This window comes from Cygnus atratus, chromosome 7 (genome assembly GCF_013377495.2).
Source record: "Cygnus atratus isolate AKBS03 ecotype Queensland, Australia chromosome 7, CAtr_DNAZoo_HiC_assembly, whole genome shotgun sequence".
NCBI classification, from domain to species: domain Eukaryota; kingdom Metazoa; phylum Chordata; class Aves; order Anseriformes; family Anatidae; genus Cygnus; species Cygnus atratus.
Genome location: NC_066368.1, coordinates 13,228,271 through 13,254,125, shown reverse-complemented (window position 1 = coordinate 13,254,125; position 25,855 = coordinate 13,228,271). Strand labels below are relative to the sequence as shown.

Genomic DNA, 25,855 nt, shown 5'->3' with positions numbered 1-25,855 from the left:
CCAACCCCAGGATTCCAGCAGGGCCAGGGGTTTTTAAGCTTATAGCACCAGCTGGGGAAGGGAGGAGGAAGAGGAAGAAAAGCAGTGCTGTAGGAAGTTGGGATGTGGAGAGAGCAGAAACCTTTGGCACCCGAGTCCTCAAGCCCCCTTCCTCAAGGGGCTGAGGAGGGTTTGTCTGCTGGGGCTGCAGCTGAATTCAGCATCAGGCAGCGCACGTCAGATGGACTCTGTTCTCCACGCGAATCCCTTGGCTTCAGCAAGGTCACACTGCCCTGATTGACAGCCAGACAGCGGCCCTCTGGCTTAGTCTTATTTATACTTTCAACTTGCAGCTTCAGAAAAGCCTCCTGTTATTCTGTCTGAGCCTTCTGAGGCCACGTCCTATCATCTGTGCACTTAAATCAGCTTTACTGATAGCCAAGGTGTTGAAGCTTTCCCTGGGGTAAGTGAGAGCAGAATTCACCTCTGCTTGTTCAGGAGTTAGGTGAGACTTTGGTAACAAGATGCATAGTTTCTTTAGTTCAGGGCATCAAAATAATTTGTAAAGAAATCAAAAGCCTAATGGGCATTTGTCATGACTGAATATATAAAGAATTTATGGAAGAGATGAACTTTCCAATTACATACCTTGGCAGAATCGAGCATCAGCTCTCCCTCTTTGCTTCCCTCCTAATTTCATCCATCTGTGACAGCTAAAATGACTGATTCAGGGCTACTATTTTAGGAAATCTCCTTTGCTGCTTACTCCTCTGGCGGCATGCAATGGGACAATGGTGGAGACTGGAGTTTGCTGTAAGAACTTTATTTTTTTTTTGTCATGGAACTTAGTTTTTAAATCTTTCCCTGTGTAGCTCTGGTGCAGAAAATTATGTTGATTTGAGACTACTAATGAACTCGCGTATATGTCCTGTTGTGTTCAGTGGGATATAAATATTTGTTTAGATGAAGTGGATGTTTAAATGCTGTTGTGAAATGGAATAGACCCAAACATGTGCTGAACTTTTCTGATGGTGCAGACTGCAGTAGTTGTGCTATTTCAGAACAAGCTCATCAAAGTAAGCCTTGATTTACTGTTCCTGTGCATCACTGGGAGAATGGCTCTTGCAGACCATAGAAGCTCTGGAATAGGAGTGGAGTAGATGGGATGTAATAGCTGCAAAGCCGTTTTGTACATGTGGAAAATGAGTCAGAAATTTTTTTGAGAGCTTCTTCATATGAGATTCTGGGGTGGAAATTCTCCAAGAAGTGGATATTGGGAATTAAGACAAAGAAAATATTATGGACAAATAGCATTATGTGCATTCTTTCAGAAATATAATTTTTGGATCTTTAGGTGAGGAACCAGCATGGAGGAGGAGAGATGTTCTGTAAACTTAATTAGTCATTGCTGAAAAATTGAAACAATTTTGGCAAACTGTAGCTGCTTTCTTTCATTATTTTCAAAATGATATATTTCAATTTTGAGTCTTGAAATGACATTTTAATCTTGAAAATTGCCAGAGCAATTTCTAAATAAGCCCCAGAAATCAACTGTGGTAGCTGTTGGTTCAATAGTCATTTGCTTTAATAAAAGGAAGTGAGATAAACTGAGTGCTTTGTTTCAGGTTATCCTGACTTGCTGTATCTTTTCAATCTATTTTTTCTTCAGGCAGTGGACTGAAATATTAGGTGTTATCACTGCCTTCACAGGTTGTGTCTTCACTAGAAAATGTTGTAATCTTAGGTTCTGTTAGTTAGGTAACTGCGAGGAGGCAAAATCCCTGTGATGCCCAGACCATTCATCATTTATCCGTGCCTTTAGCAGACCAAAAGGGACTGCAGCAAGCCCCAGAAGAGGCCCAGTACTATATGGGCTCAGGCGATCTCCGGCAGCATTTCTGTGCTTCCTAAGGGAGTGGGGAAGACCTAGTGGTGTATTTCAGGTCAATGAGCAGTGATGCTGGTTGAGATGCTGGACCTTGAGGAGGCTGTGGCAGGGACAAGGGGGTTGTTGGTATGTTGACTGCTCAGCAGTCTGTAAAGCTGTCAGCAATGGTAGGAGCCTCTCGCTGGGACATGTGGTGAGGAGTTAGGGAAGTACTCATCATCTCTACTCCTGGCAGGAAAACACAGGGGGAAATGAAAGCAGGTGAAAAAGGATAAATGCAGGGTACATAAATACCACAGGAGGGAGGATGATGGATGGGAAGGAGGGAGAAAGCACTTGTTTTGAAGAAAATTGCTGTCAGATGATTCAGGGGGTAAAGGGATGTGTCTGATGTAGCTTGGAAATTGGCTGTGAGCACTGAGATGCTATGGAAACATTCTCACAGTAATGCAAAGAGCGTTAGAAATAGAGTTGTTGGAGGGCCCATAGCAGTCTGAGACAGTAAATGGTAAAAGGTAGAGCTGTGGGGTTAGCACTGCATGTAGTTCTGAGCTACTGTCTTACGTCAATAGGAAAGATAAAAGAGGGTCAACGTTTTTGGGGGATGAGGAGAGTAAAAGGGATGATAGTGCCAGGAATAACTGGTGGAGCCGCTGGGTATGAAAAGAGGGCCCTGTAAAGTTATTTGACAACCAGGAATTGCAATTATTGCTTTAATTTCCCCATGGAGAAAGAAAATAAAGAAGAAAAAAAAAAAAAGAACTTTCAAAAAAAGAGGAATTTACATTTAAAGATCGGGAAGCTTCAGATAAAGTGACAATTGTCAGACTCCATGGAGAATTAGTTCTTGCACAGGTAATTAAAACAAGTAGTAAAAGATTTGACAGTGGTAGACAGAATAAGAGGACATGTAAAGAAAAGGTGAGACACTGTACAGAGGGGGGCAGGACTGAAATTAAAAATAGTGTAGGCATGATCCTAAAAGTGCTGATTGCTTTTCTGTGGTTTCTAACAGGAATAATAATAATAATAGCTGATCATGGGATGATTTCCACCTCCATTCCCCCAGACCTGCTGGACTCCATCAGGGGTAGGAGTAAAATTCAGAGAGCGTGTTAGTGGGAGATAGATTAAGGAGGGAGTGATGGGGATTAACTAGTCTCCACAAAACCAAGTCACTTGATTTCTGTTGAAACCGTATTTCTATGACTTCATGGGGAATTAGGAAACATCAAATGGAAACCCATGAGCACATTTAAGGGAACCAGACGAGGAGGTGCCAACCTCCAGAGGTAGCAGTGATTAAGCATGTCCTTAACCTGAAGGACATCTGCCAGTCTGCATGACTGCTGGCTGGAGAAGATGAGTTTACCCAGAGTGAAAAGCCTTCCTGGACAAAAAACAAAATGTGTTGTTTGTAACACAGAGGCTGCCAGCACCCTGCAGACTCTGAGCATCAGCTTTTGTGGAAAAGAAAACAAATCCACAGCCATAACACGCGTATGGAAGTTTGTTCTTCATAATCTACTGTCAGGCTCTTTCAAAACATTCATATTTGCTAAGGAAAACAGTAATTTATTTTAATTCTATGAGGCTAGCTATGTTCTTTGTGCCATTTCATATGTTCAAATCAATTTGACATGCTTACAGATGTTATGCAGAATTGCATGAATGTTTGTTATGAACCAGACTGGTTCAGAGCACTTTGTTACATAGCACATGTCCCAAAACTATGATTTATAAGTCAGTACTCAACCTTTGTACCTTAAACTATAGTCTATCCATGTACAAAATTGTATGCTTTCATTCCTTAGATGTTATTAAAAAATATGCAGATGATCAATTCAATTACTAAGCTGGCCTGGAAGCCACAGTTGTTCACTCTGGCTTAAAAACATCTGCAATTCTCTTAAAGTCAGGGTTTTGTATTTTTTTTCTTTCTGAATATTCCAACTCAGAGACTTGCAGTACGTAAGCACACATTCCTTTACTTCTTTTAAAATCTGTTTTCTCTTTCTTTGTTTGCTTGCTTGTTTTGTTTGTTTGTCTCTGATTTGTTTTGCTGTGATATTTCATCTGTACTCTGAGTACAGCACTGACCATTCATGACAAGAAATCTGTGACAATCCTGGTAAGACAAGGGAGAATATCTGTATCCTTAGGACACGTCCTTAGGCAGGACACCTGATGTACCTAATGGTACAAAGGCACCACTCCTCAAAATCAGGATTTGGTGCTAACAGCCGTAGGAAGCTACCAGATTTGCACAATGATTTTATCGAACATCTAGCAGCTGGTAACAATGAAATGGCTAAGTTTTTCTCTTTCATCCCATTTTTATCACATCTCCAAAACCGAATCATGCAAACCAAACAGCTTTAGTGCTCAATCTCTCCCAAAACGCCTGGAAAGAAATGTTGATTTCGATCCAAACAAACAGGAACACAAAGCAAAGGCCAGTCCAGTGAGGTGCTAATTAAGCACTGTTGATTTCCACTAATTTCTGTGAAAGCGGATGATGTTCATAGCCTTGCAGTTGGCTCCACAGAGCCAGTGGTCTGGCTTCTTTTGCAGACCAGTTTTAAAATCTGGTGACAATTTTTGTGTAAACGTGAACGACTTCTCCCCCAGATGAACTCCAGCTTTGGTCTCTTTGTAACCCTTGGAGTGGACTTTGATGTCTGCCCCTTGGTTACAGCAGTAATTCTCTCTGATGTTTTCAGCTATAGTGGCAAGACACCTGAGTGTCTTTTAAGAAAGCTAGTTTGGACTGTGTTGGTTGTAAGCAAATAAATGGGCTCAGCTGATTTACATGGCTCTCATTCCTGCAATGAAAATGGCTGCTGTATCAGTTAGCTCAGCTTCCAAATTGCAACGAGCAGGAAGCCAAAATTTGCATGTAGCCATTAACTCCTACGTTAACCATGGGAATGCACATAAAAAACATGTTTGCCATCCACTGACCATGCAGTGACGCCAAGCTGGTGTGTTGAAGAAAGGAATTCTTGAACAACAGTTTTCATACAGACCATATGGGATCCCGTAATGGACAAGGGTCCCAAGGAGGTTGAGTTTTGAGGTGGAGAGAGGAACCTGCAGATGGAAGCAGAGGAGCAGCAGGTAGAGAATAAAGCACTGAATGGAGAGGTAGGAAATGAGAGGGTGCTACGTGGGAAATGGGGCGGTTTGTTGTGCCTTGGGCTGAACCCCAAGAGTTTTCAATTAAGACCTCTGCTGGAGAAATTGACTGTCCCCTTGGACAACTTACCCCATCCCACAGTTTCCAGTCTATAAAATAAGAACATTAATTCTTTCTGCCTCCCTCTAACCATTTATCTCTCCCTTCTGTTCATGTGGTGAGGAGCATCTTCTGCTGCAGAGCCCAGCACCTGGGTCCTGATCTTAGGTGCTGTTTGCCCCAGAAAAGATTTTGCTGTCTCTTAAAGAGCAGCCCGGGCATCTTACACATATAGCTGCTACAAGTGAAATCATCTGTTGGCTGTAGCTTTGCATGTATTCCTGTAATCATGCAAAAAAGAGAGGAGCCAGAGCAACGAGAGCAGAAGGAAGCAGCTTTATTTGAAACGGGCTATTTATACTATCAACAAATAGAGACATGCACATGTGCAGGTATTGTATAAGTAGGTGTTTGTTTAACCGTTGTCCTTGATTCTATGTGGGTGTTTTGCAAGGAGAAGGAATAGTTGATCTGAGGCAATAACTTGGGTCGTTTGATTTCTCGGTTGTTCATAAAGGGAAATGTACTTTGTAGAAGTGAATTCCTAAGTATATGGCAAAGGAGGTTTTTAGTCTGAATCATTCCTTTGAGAGATTTTAAACATTTGCCTCCCACATGCTACAATAATTCTTGAAAGTGGCTTCACTGCATGATCCGAGAAGCTGCATTCTGGCGCCTGATGGTTTATGAGAAGTAAACACAATGGAGTGGTCTCGGATCATATAAATTCAGGATTTAACAGTAACAAGCAGGGACGGGAGGGGGAGACCAGTGTGCAGCATCCCAGCAGCAGCATCCACTCAGAAGTGTGGGTCTCGGCAGCGTTACGCTGAGTGCAGCAGAGCCCAGCCTCCTCTCCAGACCTCACATGGAGCGTACAAACTTGCAGAAAAACAAATAGTTTTACAAGTGTCTGCTCTGACACGATGCCAGCAGGCAAGAGCACTTTGGACGTGCTCTGTGAGTGGAGCGTTGTCTCTTAATGACCATGAGCGTGGCCTCGGCTTTCTTCACTTCTCAATTTTTTTTCCATGTTTATTTTAAGTAAGGGTGATTTTCACTCTCCTGTTTGCTTAGCCTGTCCTGGTGCAGTAAAACAGTTAAGATACACATGGCAGAGCCCGAGATAGCCTAGAGCAAGAGCATCCTCTGGTAGTGAGGACATCTCAAACACTGTGAGTGCAGCAGGCTGCAGCAGATAGGCTTCCATTTGCCCCTTAATTTGGGTGAATTTTGAACCCAGGGCCACACAGCAATACTCCTCTTCCCAGATCCAGTCAGGGCTGCTCTTCTTCTTTCCAGTAGAGGTGGTGCTGTGGAGTGGGTGCTGTACACACGCTGGAGAAGCTGGCAGCCAAGAGTATTTGGGAGCCAGTATTGCTGCTTGCCCCCAGGTCACAATGATCTTCATCCTTCATTTCTGAGGGATTAGTGTGAATATGATTTGTTTCCATTTTGCTGAGTTTTCAGTCCTCAGCTGCCTTAGAGCTCATAATAAATGGAGCTATAAACAATGTATAGAAATTCCTCTGGCTACTTCTGGGCTGAAGTGTGGTGGTTCCCAGCAGCATGCATCAGCTTGAAATGACTGGCTCAGCAAGGCAGCAAAGACTGCGGTCAGGATTAATACCCGCACTCCCACGATGGGGAGCACAGGGCTGTGTGTGAGGAAGGGTTTCCAGGAGCATAGGTTTGCTTTTTGTCTTATGACTGGTTGCTTTTCCCGATTGCCTCTGAGGGTGATGTTATTTTACAGCCCAGTACATCTGCCTCACATTTCAGAGACATCCCCTTCAATGGCAAAGTGTTGCCAAATGCACTGTTAGCTGCCCAAGTCTGCTGTGGACCATGGAGGATATGGTGCAAGAGCCCAGGTGCTGGAAGCCCCGTTATCCTCCCTGCGTAACCCCATGTGACAGGTAGCACTGACAGTGGGAAAAGCAGCCTGCCTTTGAGCTCCTGAGTAGGAATGGAGCTGCTCCAGCATGGTGGGAGTGATACGGTATAACTCCTTCTGCAGTTGTACATTTACACAGTACAATCCTGTAGATGCCACTGACTGTAGGATGTCTTTTGGTAGCTTAGCACCTCTGAGGTTCTTTGGTCACGGAAATTACATAGTGAGCACCAGTACACGTTAAAAGTAATATTACCTGGTGAAATGGGGCATCGAAAGAAGAGAAATGCACTTGTGAAGAAGTAAACCAAAGAACAGAAGAAAGGAAAGAACATGGGGCTGTGCATTGGAAGGAGAGGAACATGCCAGCAATGTTCTGACCTTACCAATTTTTTATTCTACTTAGTAGCAGAGGACAGAAATTTTCTCCAGACACAAGGAATCCCTAGGTTGTTCCTTGTCTTCTCAGCATCTCTCTCCTGGGAGGAAAGATCATTAGAAACGGGATAGGTTCTTATGTTATCAGGTTATCAGCCTGATTCCTGAAATCTTAAAGCTTTGGTTGTTGGTTTCTTGTTTTTCTTTTTCCTTTTTTTTTTTTTATTTTGTTTTGTTTTAGTCATAAGTCTCAAGTTTGATTTATTTATGTTAGGTCTTCTGTAGCTCATTCTGGGGAGTGGTTGCAGCCCACTCAATTTATGTGAGGCTGGAGGTTTGCTCCAGTCTCAGAAAACTCATGGAGAGGAGGAGGTCAGCTTCCCTAGAGCTAGCAGTTAAATCTGGAGTTTCCAGTACGTGCGTGCATCTGTGTGGGTGCCAAGTTCACTCTGCCTTCTCAAATCCTCTACAGGTGTGTGAATCCCTGCTGCTCATGACCTTGGAAAGTCAACTCTTTAGGCAGTAACAAACAATACTGAAAAGGAAAAGAAGGAAATAATGATTTGACAGCCTGATGGCAGTACATCCCCTTTGGGTTTGTATAGGGCTGAGATGATGTGTGCATGCTGGTGACTAGAAATGCATTTGTGTTTGAATGTGCACATAGATACAGTAAGCATGCATGCATGTGATATCTGTAATAAATATATATTATTTTTATTACACATGTTTAAGGAAATAGATGGTCTTAGGAAGTCAACACTTGGCAGCGGTTCAAATAAAAGGCGGTAGTGACACACTTCTGATCTGGATGCAGCGATTCCAACTGTATCTGGCTGCTCAACGGCACCTCGTAACCGCTGTTTTAAAGTGTTACTGCAGTCACTGTGAGCCTGCAGAAAGCAGGAGGCTCCTCCATGCCCTCAGAGCAGGAAAACGGAGAGCTTTGAAGCCTCTTGTCTGAGGAAGATACCTCAAGTTAATTTAGTATGCAAGGAACCAGCTGCTGAGAATATAAATTTTGTAGATATACATCGCTAAAGAGGGGGAGAAAACAGAAGACTGCTGAACTGCTTAAGTGCCCTTCATCTCTACTTTGCTAAATAAATCACTCCTGCTCACTTTTTTTTTTTTCCTTTTTTTTTTTTTTTTACTAAACAAAGCCAGAAAAAGATACAAAGCAATTTGTGAAGTCAGGCCTCCTTTGCAAAAATTCAGTGTGCCTCAGGTTCTTGAACTGAGGAGCAGAAAATTTGTATTTAGTGGAAATCTTTTCTGCTTTGGCTAAGGGTATATCACTACTGGAAAGTTTATGAATACAACATCGGCATCAGAACTGTACTGATGCAGAAGTCAACAAAACCTCTCTGGAAAGCTACCTGGGCAGCCAGCCTGTGCCAAGCTGCGCGTGGTGGCGGCCCTGGGACCCCTTTCGTATTATACAGTCTCATCACGTAAAGTCATTCTGTCTTTTTGATGTGTGCTCTCAGTTTGTCTCTGCAAATAGAAATGTTCCTGAACACACTTACATGGAGAGTCCTTCCTTTGTAGGCATTAAAAGTCAGTTGAGCAGCTGGGTCTGTGTTAGCAAAGTGGTAAATGAAGCTTTGGGGGAAGAAAACAACTTGTTTCTGGGTTCCTTTGGGGAAAGAATCTGCTCAAAGTCACCCCATTTGTTTCACATTTCACCAGAATTGTTCTTTCATAGCCCTTGGCTGTTATCAGTTATTCTGGATAAATGGCATTCCACATCTCTTCCAACTTATCTGCCACCCCAAAAGATGAATCCCACTTCGTTTTACTTTATATGCGATGGGATTGTTTTTCTTCTTTGGCTGGCTATCTTGTGATTTGTGAAGAAACAGAGCCCTGGAGCATACCAGCATCTCTTAGACACTCATCTCAAAATTTTCACAAATTTATTTCAAATGCCAGTAAACTGCAATCCTTTTTTTTCCATGGATATTTGCAAACATTAATGAACTAAGTCTCACAGTCAATCCCATATGCTTGAGACATCTTATCCCTTATGTGGCTAGGCATCTGAGCTACTGATGGGTTTAAGTAAAACAGTTGGAAGCGTAACCCTGGTTTGCTATCACTGCCATGTGTCTTGGCTGCGGAAGAACTTCATCTCTCTTAACCTCTTTTCAGATAGAAAGAGATATTTTGTCCAGCAGCCAAAGGGAAATGCAAGCATCCTGGTGGAAAACAAGCTGTTTCAAAACCCTGGCTGCAAGCTACCCACACATCACAGTTGTCAGCCAGGCTGCACATGCATAGTTACAGGGAATAAAATAGAAAGGACCTTCTGTTCCTATTCAGAAAGGTCTCTACCCATTCACCTACACCAAAGGATCGTCATCAGCTGCCAGTATTAATTTGTTCTCCTCTGTGGATTTCCAGCCAAAAGAAGGCAAAATAAATCTAATTCTATCCAGTAGAGGCACTTGCAATGCAAATGCTAGCCCATATATTACAAAGCATTAATGCAACCTGCTTCTAAATTACTTGGGGTAATTTTTGATTTTATTTTTCCCTCTTTTTCTTTAATTAACCTCTGGGAAGAGAAGATGAAATATCAGTTTGGGGAAAATCAAATATGAGAAACAAAGCCCTGTTTTATTTTGAGACTGTGCTTCCCTTGTAATAGCAGCTTATTTAAAGAGAAGCCTGGAATAACCCAGTTTAAGCAAAGCAAAGATCCCTACTGAAGCCAAACTGTGTGTGGGTGTGCTCTTGTCAGGTCTCCCAGAAGAGATGGGCAGGAACGGCTGTTAGTCAGACCTCACCCATTGCGGGAGATGTTGGTTATTCAGAAGCTGGCATTTTTCTTTGGCGCACCAGGGTAGAACCACTACTCTGGTGTACCAGGAGAGGGCTCATCCCATGGGGAAAATCCTGAAATAACCTGGGTTCCTGCTCTTTTGTTGTCATAAAAGAAAATCCCAAGGAGACATGGCTGGAAGAGGTGTGCCCTGCAAGGGTCTCACCCACGGGTTAGGAATGAGTCTCTGCTCCTCTTCCTCTTCTTGTTTTTCCACCTTGTGCCATGTTTGCAGCAGGTCCCAGGCTGGGATCAGGCAGTGTTGCTTCGTGCTGCTGTCAGGGGATTGTGTTATATGGGGTGGTCCCACCTCATGTCATTTGGAGCCTGGCTTGAAGCCACAACGCAGTCTTCAGGCCTGGTGCAGGCATAGCTCCTGTGGACAAATAGTCAATATGGGTCATAGCTTATTGTAATTTTTGTAGAGAATTCTCCGCATGCTCAGCTTTCTTACGGAGAATGGTCTCTTGACGCTGATAGGCTTCGTGTAGCACAGAAAGTTAAGCATATGTACAAATCTTTGCATTATCTCAGCTTACTTTTATAATCTGTTCAAGTAATGTGTTTTTTTTTTTTTCTCCCCAGCATATTGCTCTTTGAAATTTCTATGGTAACAGTGTAGCTAAGAATATGTTAAATAAAAGTAATTTAAGCATAAAAGGCAGGTGCTTATGTTCCCTGGAAAAAGAAGTGAAATAAATTGAAAAAAAAAGAAGTGAATAAATTGATGATTAGCTCTTGAAACAGCAGGTGAGACTAACAAAGAGGATAAGGTTCAATTCTGTTTCCACTAATGGGTACGAATACGTAAGCACCATCTTTCTTTGTTATATATCTATGGGTTTGATTTTTGATTATTTGTCTTGGACATAATAAATGATTGTATGTTATTTATAGAAAACAGCATATGCCCAAGTTCTACACTGTGAAATCCATATCTGTACTGGTTTGCAGTGAGGACCAGACCACTAATGATTAATTATATGCAGGAATACAAATTAAATTTCATATGATGATAAATAAATTAGAACTGAACATAGCATTTGTTTCAAAGCAAAAAATATCTAGTTAGAAATTCATTTCCTAGATCTATGAGAATTGCTGTAGACAACGACCAGGGCATGAAAACTCAGAGCCTGCATGGATATTGATTGGCACATTCGAGGTGTATTTCATATATTTACACTCTGCTTCCCCTCTCCAAGGAGACCCTCCCTTGGTCAATTCTTTCCATCGATTTTGAGTCCGCCTACTCAGAAGCTGAAAATGGTGGTGCTGGTGTGGACAGCACAAGAACAGCAATCAATTGCAAATACTTTTTAAGGCACTCTGCTCCCATATTTTAAAGGGGAAAATGTATTAATGGCAGCAGGTCTCTGATTTTCCCTTTTAAACATCTGAATCAAACCAGTAGCGATTTGCAAACTCCCGGGCACTTTCCATTCTCTCTGCAGTGACACCTCTTTTGTTTTCTCCTGCCCTTCCCTGCAGACAGCGAAATCATTCCTCCCGACTGCCTGCGGCCCCGCTCCTTCACCGCCATCCGCCGGCCCTCGCTGCGGCAGGAGACGGAGGACGCGCGCCTCTCGGTCAGCCTGTGCGACCTCAACCTGCAGGAGGAGAGCTTCCACGTGACGGCCACCACGTGCCCCATCCCGCAGAACTCCCTCAACTCCCAGCACTCCCACCTCCTCCCCTCCCAGCTCGAGAGCGACCTCCGCTTCCACCACCTCCGGGGAGCCCACGTCAAAATCCTCGATGACCAAACCGTGGCCCGCCTGGAACACGCCCGGGAGGAGAGGACTTTGGTTTTCACCAGCAGACCCCTTCGGATCAACGAGACCATTTTCGTCAAGATTAACAAGTCCAATGCCGCACGCACGGGGACGCTGTCCTACGGGGTGACGTCCTGCGACCCCAGCACCCTGCGCCCCAGCGACCTCCCCTATAACCCTGAGTCCCTGGTCGATCGGAAGGAGTTCTGGGCTGTCTGCCGGGTCCTGGTGTCCCTCCAGAGTGGAGACATCTTGGGATTTATGGTGAATTTGGACGGCGAGCTGCACCTGAGTCACAACGGTGCCAGCACCGGCATGCAGGTCTGCGTGGACTCTTCCCAGCCCCTCTGGATGTTCTTTGGTTTACACGGTGCCGTCATGCAGATCCGTTTGTTGGGTATGTCCGACCCCTGCCCTTCCCAAAGCCTCGTGCACAAACAGCAAGGTGGGACGTGCTGTGGGGAGGGGTAGTGGGAATGAATGAAAAAGCTCCCTCCCTACTCTAGGATCAGGTATAATTTTTTTTTTAAGGGAAAATAAAATAATGTACGTAGTGCATGGCTGCAGAGTTACAAGACATACCTCTTTCCACTTCTGTAGTATCTTTCATCTGACAGTCTCAAATCTTTTTTTCTGATAATGAATTAAGCTGCAGAGACCTCCACTGAGTACCGATGAGTCACCATTGACCTGGGAGAAGCAAGGAAGGGGGAGGAGAGGTGCTTTGGGACGAGCTAATCTAGGGCATAGCCAGCAAGAAAAATGAGATCTGATTCCCTTTTCTGTGCATTAGCTCTCTGGCAAGTCTAAGTCCCCAGAAGCAGTCCCATTGCTTCCCCTAGGCTCATACGTGAGAGGCAGGCTGGAAGGCGGAGAGGAAGCCCCATGCTTCATAATGCCAGATGTGCACAGAGTGTGGCACTGACCAGCACAACAGGAGAGGGGTTTCCTTCTTGTTGTGGTTTAACCCAGCAGGCAGCCAAGCACCACACAGCCGTTTGCTCACCCGCCACCCCTGTGGGATGGGGGAGAGAATCAGAAGAAAAAAAAAAAAAAAAAGAAAGATAAAAGTGACTGATCCACTTTGTGTGTGGATATTGGGCAAGCATCTTCACAAGGCCACAAGTGTAGGATGTAGTTGACCTTGAATTTGGACCTTATCATGGTTCTGCTGTCAGAAAGTAATTGATGGCTTCTGACAACATGATGTAATTCCTGGCCCTGTGCTAACTGGAGATTATTTGAAAGAGTTCCTTTCTTGTTTACACTGTTATACTCACAGACATTTAAGTACACATATGCTCCTTTTTGCTTCAAATCCTAACTATTAAAATACCCTTTTTACCCAATAAGAAAAACTCAACCAACTAAAACCCAAACAAACACCTCTTTTCTTAGGATTTTTGGAGAGTCTTTGAAGATAAATTGTTATGAACACACGTATCTGTCTGCAGGGTCCAGTTCACATTAACCACAGTCCAAAGTGCCCTAAACGATTTGCTTAAAGTTGACCATAGGCCTTTGCTGTCAGTGTTTTGTGGCTATTAAGGGATCACAGATGACAAATGTAATACTACGATTTATTTCTAGGAGCACAGGACTCAATCCCTGATAATTCAACCTGATTACATTTGCGGAGGGTACTGTATGTAATCCATGGCTAGCTCTGCTGTCCACCAACACATAATTTTGATAATGGTAGGTGAAGTCAAACAGATCCCAGTCCAAGCAGGAAGATTAAATGCTTCTTTATACGTAAGAAGGAAAACATCCTCGGGTCAATGGGCTTCTGGTAAAACTAAGTCATCGACCAGTACTCCCTTTCATATGAGATCACTAATTCTGGCACTTTTGCACAGAGTGAATAGCCTGTTTGTATGTAATAGGTCCTGAAACCGGTCAGAGAGGATGTGTCTCACCAGAAGATCAGATTCATGTCCTCATACAGAATTCAACAGAGCACTGACTTGGGTGGTGCCCAAGTGGGCCTCCTGCATCCTGGGCAAACCTCCTGTTGAGCAAGTTATCTCCCAGTCCCCATGGGTGTCCTCCCTACCTGCTCACAAGTTCTGCCCAAACTGGTACGCTCCCAGTAAATGTTTTAGATAAATCCATGTTTTCCGATGGAAATCTGCTGAGCTGGAAAACTCCACACTACCTGTATTTGTATGCACATAACAGACGTCTCCTGGCCTCTGTCGCTGGAGGAGAAGCTGAAAATGGGTTATTGTTCTTACATGAGATGCAAATGAAGATAACTGAACCTGCTGACCTTGCCTTGCTCAAGGTAAGGGTAGGACCTTGCGGGGCATACAGCTTTAGCTACGTCAGCTTGGGCAGCAGGCTGCTGTGTCCCAGTTAAAAGCTATGAAATAGGAGCTTGCCTGTAATCTTTAACAAGTGTTCAAATACAAACCAAGCTTTTCAGACCTATTTTTCCAGTATAATAATGCTGGAAGCACTACATTCCCAGTATCAGCACAGTGCTGCTGCCCAGAAAACTGCTGGTGCTGTCTCACCACTGCGCATCTCTGCACCTGCAGTAATTATATAGATCATCAATATCCTGATAGAAGGCAAAGAAAATAATGAACTTCCATCTCTAGCTTTTGCAGTGCTATTAGGGAGGTGATGTGCAATGTTTGCACAGCAGTGGAACAGATTATGGCACTTGCCATAATATCTGTCATTATAATATTAGAAAATGTAAGAAGAATATAAAGTGTTCATCTTTCTAATGACAAGCTCCGTCTTCAGAATGCAAGCAGGAATAATTTTGTGTGATCTATCTTTTGTAGTTTGAGCTTTATATCACAGGAAAAGACATGTTTATAGTCATCTTTTCTAGCTTTAATGGAAAACGTGAAGTTCCATGTCCTTGAAAGAAATGAGACAGAAATACTGCAAGAGGCATAATTGTACCAAACCTATCTTATATAGCAGATGTCATTCTTCTTCTGGGGGCATGTCATTATTGGAATAATCAAAGCACTGTTATGCAGTATTAAAAGAACATCACACACACAGTGAACCATAAAACACAGCAAATGAAAGTTGCTGTTTCTGCTTCTTCTCCATCTTTTCTGCTTTTCTGGGAGGATGGAGAATGTGGAAAGCAACAACACCACCCTTGAATCTAGAGAAGGTTTATTTTTGATTTGGGGAACCAAATCAAGGAAGGCTCATGGTATTTCACTGAGTAATACAGTTCACAACCTGAGATTAGTTATTTGATCCTGATCCAGAGAAGGACCAAGCTCAGGGCTCTCCTGGCTAGTGGCTTTACCGTGGAAGCTGTTGTTTGCTGCCAGCAGCTGTTCCATGGTATTGGTACAGCATTTCCTAATCTAAATATCAGGGGAGACCATCTCTACCCAGGCTGATGGTCTTACAGCACTCTATAGGAGAGCAGGGCAGTGTGAGGTTGTGAGGTTGGTTTGATAGTAAAGAATTCTGACTTTTGTTCCAGTCTTATCAGCCTGGCATCTTATGCTGGCAATGTGTTTGCTTCAGGAGAAAAAAAAAGCAGAAAATGAAGATGATGTTGGAAACTTTTTTTTTTTTTGCCTCCCTACCACAAGGAAAATAAGTGAAACCCAAGCACCACTATAGCATGATGAGAGACCACAGCCATCTTCAAAGGGAGGTGGGAGGATGTCAATGTTATTGCAAACAAAAGGTTAAAAGGCGACTTTACTACATGGAGGGAAGATAAATGAAAGAGGAAAGTGCATTAATGTAGCAGATACTAGCATAAGAATATCAAGCTGCTGGCAAATGAAGGGACACATTTAAATTAGACATAAGTGAGGGTAATTAGCTACAGGAACGAGCTATTGAGGGAGGCAATAGATCTTTTTGTCAGTATTGGAAGCATTTCTAAATATTTTATATGTAAAGTGCTGGTCTTGATTCAGAAATTCTGTGGGTTATGTATGTAGGACAGCCAAACTGAAACCCAGATCATCAGGCATGTAGAAATGAAACAGTTTGCACATCCTTCAGGAATTCTGTTAGTTCTGGTTTGGGTTGTTTTTTTTGTTTGTTTGTTTTGTTTTGTTTTGTTTTCAGGCATTGTTCCTGTACAGTAGACAAAAACAGCCTATTAAAGTTTATTTACTGTTTTCAGCTTTTGCTGGTAAGCGTTTGGACTCTCACACAGTTTTAGCAACAGCTTTGAAAGACTGAAATGAGCCAGTCTGGATACATTGGTCTGGTTTTGGTGGTGTAATTCATTTATGAAGTTAAATTGATCAACCCCATAAGGGTTTAAAATGTATGACTCATGTCTGCAGGAGCTATCACAGCAACAAGTTTATATATTTAGTATTTGGGGAGCCAAATGGTTGGGGAGATTCTTTCATTTTCTTGTGTCTCAGAGTGAATCACCAGAACGTAAAACATCATTCTTCTTCTCCTTTATATTTTTGCATGTGTCTGTGTGTGTGGTTTCCTTTGTGAATTTCATCCTTTCCAGTAATATTGAAGTCTTCTTTTGAGCAATGACATGATATGTTCCATCAGCAGTTGTACTGATGAAGCTGAGTTGCCAGCTTATCTGTGTCCTGTCCGCATATGCACTTCAATATCTCCAGCTCCTCTGCAACAGCTGCTCAATTTTGCAGCTCCCTGGATGCGTCCTCATGCTGACCAAGAGCCTACATTTGGTGTGGGTACGTGTATTCACATCCATGCTGTGTAAATGCAGAGCGTGCATGGGCTAAGCTCTCCTGCCTCCTTTACAGTGTGCATTGAGCTGGAGAGCCTTCTTAGGCACCCACTGCAAGATATTTAGAAATCAATTGTTGCTGAGGTTTCCATCCTCCTTTCAGACTTCGCTGAACTTTGTCAATGGGCTCAGAGCAGGGAAGGGGCAGGGGGCAAGAGCTGACCAGGACAGAACAACTGTGAATCCCTGGGTCCTTGGGATTTCCTGCAGCAGCAGTCAGCAAAATGGGAATAAGGGGCTTAAGAAGGACACTGTGAAAGCCCATGAAAAATGAGGGAAGAGAGTTAATAATCGGTTCCTCTTCAGAAGAAGTCCTCTTGTATTAATAGATGCCTCTTTATAAACCTTCCTCTTGTATGTGGTTTTATCTTTGCAAGTGAAGTACATATTGCTAATGTTAAGTTGTAAGACCTACACAGTAGCATTACATTGCCCAGAACTTCTGAGCTTGATTCTAGCCCTGCGTAGATCTCTCCATTCATGTCCTGTTTTCCATTTAATGCTTTGAAGGAGAATTAGCACAAAGGGAAACTGTATTGTGAGAGTGGACAAAGTGCTTACAACTTGTCTCTTGGAAAACAGCATGGTCATGGAGAGTTGGATGCAGTCAGATGCTTGTCTCTTGGGGTCAGCGTCAGCAGTGTCAGAATTAGTACCTGCTTGTGGCTTGTGCCATCCAGCTAAAGATCTTGTCACATGTGACTCACGGACCCACTCCTGCCATGGGTAAGTCAGCGAGCATTAACCCGTGTGCTGAGCTATCAGCCAGCATCTGGGCAGAGGCTGGGTAAAGCAAACAGACCTCCTCCAAGTGACAGCCCCGGGGCATGCGAATATCTCGCCCTCTCTACACTTCCCTCCGTGAGAGTAAAAGTGATTATCGTGACTAGGATAATAAACTATCCCTGGATGCAATGAGATGTTCATAAAAAGTGATGTATAGATATCCCTTATCTCATAACGTCTTTGCCTGCCTACAGTGAATATACAGGATCATGTACAGGTCTCTTTGAATTACAGCTCATCTGTCAGGAGATAAAATCTGCCTATTCTGTGAACCAGCACTGGCAAATGTTAGTTATTGTGGCTACTGAGAGAGTGACATAGCAGACTAAACTCTAGCTTTTCCTTCTTTGTCAAACCCCTTTTCATCCAGCAGCGTGTCCCATAGAAATCAGAGCAGTGCTGGCCAAGAAAAGTGGAAGTATTTATCTCCTGTATGTATCTGCCACCCTATTTATACACGTCCCTCCAGGCAGAGCATAGCGCTGGAGCAGCTGGGTTAGGCAGCAGTTTTCCTTGTGCTCACAGAACCACTTTTGCTGTAGTCTCCCAATTATCCTGAGTCCAAGGGCCTTTTTGAGATGGAGCCGGAAAAGGCATGGTTTATGAACAGGACCCTTTTTGGTCAGAGTAATTAATACCTGTGCTCTTTTAGAGGGCTTTTTATTTTCTTAAACAAGATGAAAGCTCCAATTCTCATTCTTCATACATTTCAGCTACTTAATCCAGGCTCAGTTTTGACCTCTTGTTGATCCAAGCATCTGTCTGGGTGCTTTGTTGGTCTAGAAAGTGAGATGGAGCCCCCTTCAAGGCTCTTCCACTTCGGTTCAGCTAGATGCTCATCACATGGTGTCCATGCCCGCAGGACTTTTCAGGATGAAGTGCTGATTAACCACTGAACTTCACCCTTTGGGTCAGGAGGGACACCAGCTGGCCTGTAAGTTTGCCAGGTGCTCTTTGGCTTCAGACAGCATTTTGGGCTGTAGCGTCTGGAGCTTTCATTTCTCCTGCTTAACTGCACAGCAAATAATGGATGTGCTGGTGCCCTGCTGCCATTCTGGACACAGCAGACAGCAATACTCTAGAGAAACTGTAAAGCACACTCCTTCTCTGAGCCACAAGAAAGTCTGAACTGTTCTACGTGTGATTTGTTATCTAACTTTTGCTTCCCGAAACTGTGGTTAAGTCTGACACCCATCTGCAAACATAAGCCTTCTGGTTTTGCATGCAGAATCTGCCAGGCTGCTTTTTGACCTTTTTCTGGACATTTCTGTAGCACAATGCAAAATTCCTTGTGTTTTCACGGCCTCACAAAGGACAAAATGTAGCATTGGTCTGCTCAGAAATGCAGTATTGTTCTGTTCAGAATTAAAATCGCCCAGGAAATGTTGAATGCAAAACTCCCCGTGGATCATCAACTGATGTCAGTCACCTGAGAGGTAGAGATGAACTGCAGTACAGAGCCCGGGCTCTGAGAGCATGGTTGGCCACAAACAGTGAGCCCAAGGGGAAGGAAGCTCTGGCTTCTGGTCAATGCTGTATTGTTCCCATCACCGTGGGAACATAACAACTGGCTGTGTAAATACATGTGTTTTATAGCATTCAGAAGTGATGGATATGATTACATCCTTCCCTAGCATTATTGTTGATCTTTAACTACCATGTGCCCATGCAGCTACAGGTGCTTTGTTCCTTTGTTTTACCATGATGTATTCAAAAGTCCCTCTTGTGCAAGACCTGGGTGGCCCCATGGGACAGAATAGTTCTCCTGCAGCCTTGACTGGAGGCAAGAAAATGTGATAATATGCATAAATTTACATGGCTACCCTTTGGAACAGAGAGCGTGCTGAGGGAACAGCTGTTATTTTAGCACTGAGACAAGCTCGCTAAAACCGTGGTTGGTGTTTGCAGCTCTCTCTACAGCTGATGGAGCATTTGCATTAGTGAAAGCCAGTTACTGAAATATAATGTAGAAGAATTTAGGCCTTGCAAAGCTTGTCTTTATAAGGCCCACCTTTTTGTGGATGTACCACTGAAGGAATACCAAGATTTCCGGTATCGGTGTCAAGTGAGAGATCTGTCTGGTGAATATCAAGAGAAACCTTGTCTCACTTTCTGAGAAGACGGGGGAAAGAACCCAGGAGATCTCAGTACACTGTGTCCCGCCACGCGATTGCAAGGTCAAGGGAAGGCACATTAGTGTACAGTTCTAGGTCTCTGACTGCATCTTCAGTATTGGCTTTTGCTCTTGTAATATGCAAAACAGCTGTGTAATTCCACCAAAGTCTGCATTCTGTAATAAATATAGGTATGTATCTACTCTTTTTTTTTCTGTAATGGAAGGGTGAACAGAGGAAAAAAAATGAAGTGGTAAAGTTCCACGCAGGCTACATCCAGGAGCAGAAAACTATGAGACTTTTCATTAAAAAATAGTAAGGACTGAAACTGAGGTCCTACAAGAGTCTTGCATATGGTTATTTACCACAGGTTGTCATGTACTAGGGGTCACTATAAGGGCAAAGATCTGTAGCAGGTAAGATTAAGTGAAGATATGACACTTTACAGGGTTACGTTGCTGTAGTATCCAGTCTCTGTAACCTCTCAGCTCGCTCACAGCGTAGGAGCACGTGTGTTATGGGACAGACCTCCACAGTCAGCTGTTTACATGAGCTCAGTACCCACAGATTTTTGTGCCAGATTTTTCAAAGAGCCTTAATTCCATCGAGATAACAAAATCAATGGCCCTGATACATGCACAGTGTTAAACGTGAGAACATATATTGAATAGATTTTGAGATAGGAAAATTATTTTAGCTGACAGGCTTAAAAATCTGGTTCCCAACAAACAGAAATCAAATTGAGAGTTTTGTAAGACAGCTAAATGAATGGGACTGTCAGGTGCTCACTGGACTAAAATGTATGAGAAGTGCATGGTTCTCTCGTGCACCTTTAAAAGTGCCAATTGAAAGCTGCAGCCAGATTTCAGCATCTGATCTAGTCATTTACACTGCGTGCTGGAAGCTCTGGAACCTGCGGACGCATGGAACAACATTGAAAATCTGTGATTACTATTGGTAATTATCTGGTCTTTATTAGCTGTTGTATTTATGCAACAGATGTGTTAAAACAAGAAAGGGAGATCAACATATGTGCAAGTAAGTATGTTGTGTAAGACTTTATCTTTCTTAGAAGCTATGGCAGGATGCTCCCCTATTTTTTCTTTCAGGTACAATGTTTACTTAAGATCCTGGCATAGTCCTTGTGATGGGTATGGGTGGGGAAGGCCCGTTAAAGTTGGACAGCAGTGGTCATTTACTGATAGCATCCTGTGAGCCAGGAAAAACGAAGTTTAAGTTGGGTGAGTTCAAAGGCTAGCCCTGGAGTGCAGGCAGTGGGTATACGTTATTTTTATAATATTTGTGAAATAGTCATTAACAGCCTAGACAAGTAATGCAATTAGCAGGAAGTGAATGAACCACCTGAGATGGTGCTTGCCATAGGCTTCTGGTATTGCCAGAAACCCTTCTGGGGGCAGAAGTCATACTATTCATTCCTGTTGGTAGCCAGCAAAGCCTGGGTTTCGCTAGTTGGTTTGCTTCTTTCTTCCTTGAAAGCAAAATCTCCAGGCTATGCAATACTGCATTTCCACTTCAAAGCAGCAGAGATTTTCAGCCTGTGGAGCCTGGTGTCTGCAAGAATTCCATGAGTACAGTCCCAGTGCTCCAAAAGAAACATTGTGCTTGCAGGCCTTCTGGGTTAGGATCTGAAAAAGTGCAGTGGGACCATATAATGTTGAATTTAATTATGAGGGGGAAAGGAATAAGAGAGGAAGACAGAGATTTAGTAAAATGGGTAGTCTTTTGTCTCCTTATGATCATGAACACTTCTCCCCATCTGAGACAGCACAAGAAATACTGTGTTCAAATCCCCCAAAATTGCTGGGCACCTTTCACTGACTGATAGATGTTTTTCATAATAGGATGGAGTTCAGCCCGTTGTCATTATATGAGTCCCATGAATGGCCTTGCCCTTCTATCTCTTCCCTCAGGAACAGATACCAGATGAAGAAATACGTTATGAACACCTTGAAATGGCACTCATTCATTCTTCCGAAGACAGCAGTAATAAGGAAGCAACCTACGCTTTGGTATTACTGTTCTGTTCTCACCATCTCAGCTGGAGTTGGAGTCTGGGAGTCTGCATGTGCTGCTTGCTAGCAGTGGGTTGGGAGAGCTGCTGAACAGATTTGTGGCAGCTACTGCCTGCTCCAGGTCACAGAAATGCCCTGGGTATTTACTTGCAGCGTAGCAAATGTCCCTGAGTGCGTTCAGAAGGAGAATACAGACAGCACATTGCTACTACCCACCTGGTTTTGCTGTTGTGGTTGTTTTCTGATATTCTCTCTGGGGCCTACACAGTAATAAGTACTATTCTTAGAACTTTGTTATGAGAAAGAAATGTACAAATAATATTGTTATAAATGAGAGAGTTAAGGGGGGAATGTTAATTGGCAAATTTCATGTATTTTTAGGGAATATTGCCATTGTATCTGTCCTGTTTGCCGACTTAAAAACTTCAGTGGCACAGCTTTCCATAGACAGCTGCCATTAAGAGATGAGCAAAAAGATGTATTTTTAAAAGCCAGGACAGCCCCAGGGGGTATCCCCAGAGAGCAGAATGCAATGTTCTGGGAAACCACCCTGTTCACCACAACAGACAAAGACAGCCAACAGCATCTCCGAGGGCCACAGCTGCTGCATTTTAGTCACTTTTAAGATCTTCTATAAAAGGGCAGTTACGGATACAGATAACCACTCTCACAAAAATTGTAAATGCTGGATGGTATCCCAAGGGTTGACCTACCTCACCTTACTTTTCTTTAAGCACTCCAATGCTGGAGATGCCGTAATCTCTCTAGGAAGTCTGACTGCTTTACAGTGCTTCACTGTCTATATAATGTCCAACCCAAATGCCTTAACATTCAGCTTATGCCTTAGGAATGCCAGGATTTCTTGTCTTAAGCAGAATTTTCACGGAGAACAGATTGTTTCTTCCCTCTTTTTAGCAGCCTGTGAAAGCTGTTACCATCTTGAAATCATAGAATCATACAACATTTTAGGTCGCATGGGACCCCTGGGAATTATCTTCTCCAACCTCCTGCTCATAAGCAGGGCTAAGTGCCAAGTGAGCACAAGACCATGACCAGTTGAGTTTTTTGAGTGTTCCCAGGGTCAGAGATACCACAGTGCCTTCAGGTCCCTGCTCCAGAGCTTAACCACCCTCGTATAACCCTGGATTGGTGTAACCTTTCCATAACAGGATGGCATTGCTGATTTATGGTTATCTGGTGACCTCCAGCAATCCCCAGGCCTTTTTCTTTAAGACAGCCGTATTTCTCATTGAATGGTCCAATGCCCTGGCCTGTATTTTCGTAGCTGATTATCTCTGCTTAAGTGTTATAGTTCTCTTTTCATCCTATCAAATGCCTTCCCTTTTCTTTCTGACTCTAATTCTGGTTTGGCAAGACCATTTTGAGTTAAAAACCACTAGCATACTAGCAGCCTTTCCCCACATGAGGCTGTCTGTACACTCCATGTTCATACGCTCTTCTACTGAAAATATAATACTCTCTTTCCTTTTGTGGGTGGACATACAGGTTCACTTATTTACACCTCTCCCACAGTGATGACACAGAATTGCAGAGAAAGAGTCAAACTACATTGAATTTTCCTAATGTTAGTGCTGCAAAAATAAAGCACCAAATGGAATCGATTCAAAATCTGCTTAAAGGTGATTCTGGTGTGTTCAGCACGTTTGAGATCAAGCATGAGGCAAGTTAGCAGCATAGGCAAGTTATCTGGGAGCTTTACAGAGAGGTAGAATGCTTTTAAATAAATACCTAAAAAGATTTATATATATATATATATATTTTTTTTTTTAAATCATGGATTGAAAGCTAGCTTTTGGTAGGAGCTCTGTGCACACAGTGAGCGTGTTTGGCCTTGAGCACATGTATCTGGTTTTAGTTAAGCCAGGCTGGCCACACTCATTCCACCCCGCACATGATCTCATTCCGTGCTCCTTGTCATGGTGTCTGCACACCATCCAGCAATATATTAGCAGCGTGAGTAACTTGTCTTATGTTGATTATCCTGTCACCAAGGGAGAAGCGTCTTGTCTGGTAGGGAACTCAGATTGTTCTAAACAAAGCTCTATACTTACGCTGGAGAAAAGTCAAAAACTGTGCCTTGCATTAGAAGAAAGAGCTGGGAAGGGGTGTGCTGGCCCTTGGGCCTTGGGCAGGGCCATGCTGGGATGCAGCCCTGCCACTCAGCCGGAGCAGACTGCAGATCCTGCACTGACGAACTCTCCTTGCACTGCAGAAAGGCCGTTTGCACTGGTGCCAGCAGGCTTCATCAGTTCATGTCTGTGAAACTTGGGGCACCTCCAAATTCCCCTATCAGCCCAGGAAAAAGTGCTCTTAATAGGCTTTATTTTGCATTTAATGAAATGACCAGGTTGGTGTTGGAGATGCAACATGCTGTGTGTCAGCTGAATGGAAGAAATGTCTCTGGGCTGCAGGGAGAAGAGGGAAGGCTTGAAAAACTTGTTCAGCTGTTCAGCCTTCGCGTTTGTTCTGTGTGCAGTGACTGAGCTGAAATCCGTGCCCCTGCTGGGCCTGTTTACAGCATGTGTTACCCACAGGGCAAGTTTTCTGCTACGGTCATCTGTCAGATTGGAGGAGAGGAGACATTGCTAGTGGCTGTCATTAGAGGCTGCATCATTTTGCATATTTACTGAGCCAAGCTTCAGCCTCAGTTCCCATCCCTGCGAAAAAGGAGGTGCTTAGCTGCAGCATCTCAAGTGTGAGAGTCGCAAAGCCTTTTACAAAGGTTAATTCTCCTTCAGATTGTGCCTGTGAGCAAAGTGCTCCTGATTTGAAGAACAGTGAAACTGAGGGACTGAAGGCTGAAGCACGTTGTTTATTCTCCTGTATGCAGACCTCAGAACAGATTTTAACCCAAACGTGCTCCCTGCTGACCTCCTGGTCCCTGTGCCACACTTGAACTACTCGGTCTTGGTGTGCTGCAAAGGGCAGGAGGATCTGGCATCTGCTGCTGCTGTGCTTTTGCTTTTTTGCACAATCCGGAGTTGACACTTGGAGTCCCCGCTTCCTGGATTTGGTCCTCACTGGCTCGCTAGTCACCCTGCAAATAGGAACAGAAGGACCCATTCTACAGAAGGAAAAACAGGGTTTTTCTGGCCTCCAACTGCTGCTTTTTCTCTGGAGAGTAACTCCCGACCCATCAAGGACACTGCGGCTCCAAGCCCTCCGTGTCTCTGGGCTCCTTATAAGGCCACACGGAGAAGCCGTGGTGTTTTAGTGCTGATTTGGAGTTACCCCAGCTTCTCAGCTGCCAGGGAGAAACTTTAAAACTGCAGATAAAACTTGTTCTTGCCACCAAGAAACCATATCTCGGTTCGTGCACGTGTGTGCTGCTGTCTCACCACTGTGTTATTGAAGCCCAGGCTGTATCGTTAACAATGAATCTCTTACAAAAACCTTTGCAGCAGCCAGAATTTTAAGCATTCCCATTTCTTTTTTTCCTTCTGGAAAGGATTTTTAAGATGCTTGTTATTCTAACAGCAGAAGGGAGGATGCAGAGCAGACTGGGGGGCAGAGCTGGCTTCTCTGGCAAACAGCACACTAACCCAGAGCTGATGGTGAGCACTGAGAGCAGGAGGCAGCAGAGCTGGGGACACATAGAAAAGATGTCAAGGAGCTCTGCATACTTGAGCCATCACATTCAGATGTACAGGGATAAAACATTGCTGATCTGAGGGGGATGTCCTTGCTCATCCCAGATTCAAATGCATTTGGGTTGCTTCTCTCTTGGCTGGCCCGAAGCGATTTCTACCCACATTTCTGTCCTCACCTGCTATCCCCTCTTCTGACACCCTAGAAAAGAGGCAGGGCAGTTAACAGATCTGTTTTCCTGATCAGTAAACCCTCACGTTTGTGTCTAGGAAGTCCTTGGGTGACTTAGCATGAATTTATCAGAGCCTGGGATGTATTTTACTCTGGGTTAGCATAAAGTGCTTTGACAAGGTGATACGTTCTTGTGCTGGAGCCTAGCCCACCCTGGTGCAGGCTTTGTCCTCTACTGGCTACAAGCCCATCACTGGATATAGTGCTGAGGGCGCATATGAGCATGAGACCATACAGAAAATAACTGCACTTAATGATCTGAGACACATTAAAGGGCAGAAACAAAGGGTTACGATGGCTAAAGGAACAGCAGCTAATTTCAGGGGCTGTGGGACTTCTGGGCCAGCTGCTAGCATTTGAAAAGGTGTGTG

At 43.7% G+C, this 25,855-nt stretch overlaps 1 protein-coding gene across 1 annotated transcript in view; it reads left to right on the top strand.

The window, feature by feature from the left end:
- NEURL1 (neuralized E3 ubiquitin protein ligase 1) overlaps positions 1 to 25,855 on the top strand; it is an 83,445-nt gene that overhangs the window by 55,321 nt on the left and 2,269 nt on the right. Inside the window, exon 4 of the mRNA XM_035547772.2 lies at positions 11,699 to 12,379. Within this exon, the coding sequence (XP_035403665.2) occupies positions 11,699 to 12,379 (681 nt within the window). The remainder of the gene's footprint in view (positions 1 to 11,698; positions 12,380 to 25,855) is intronic.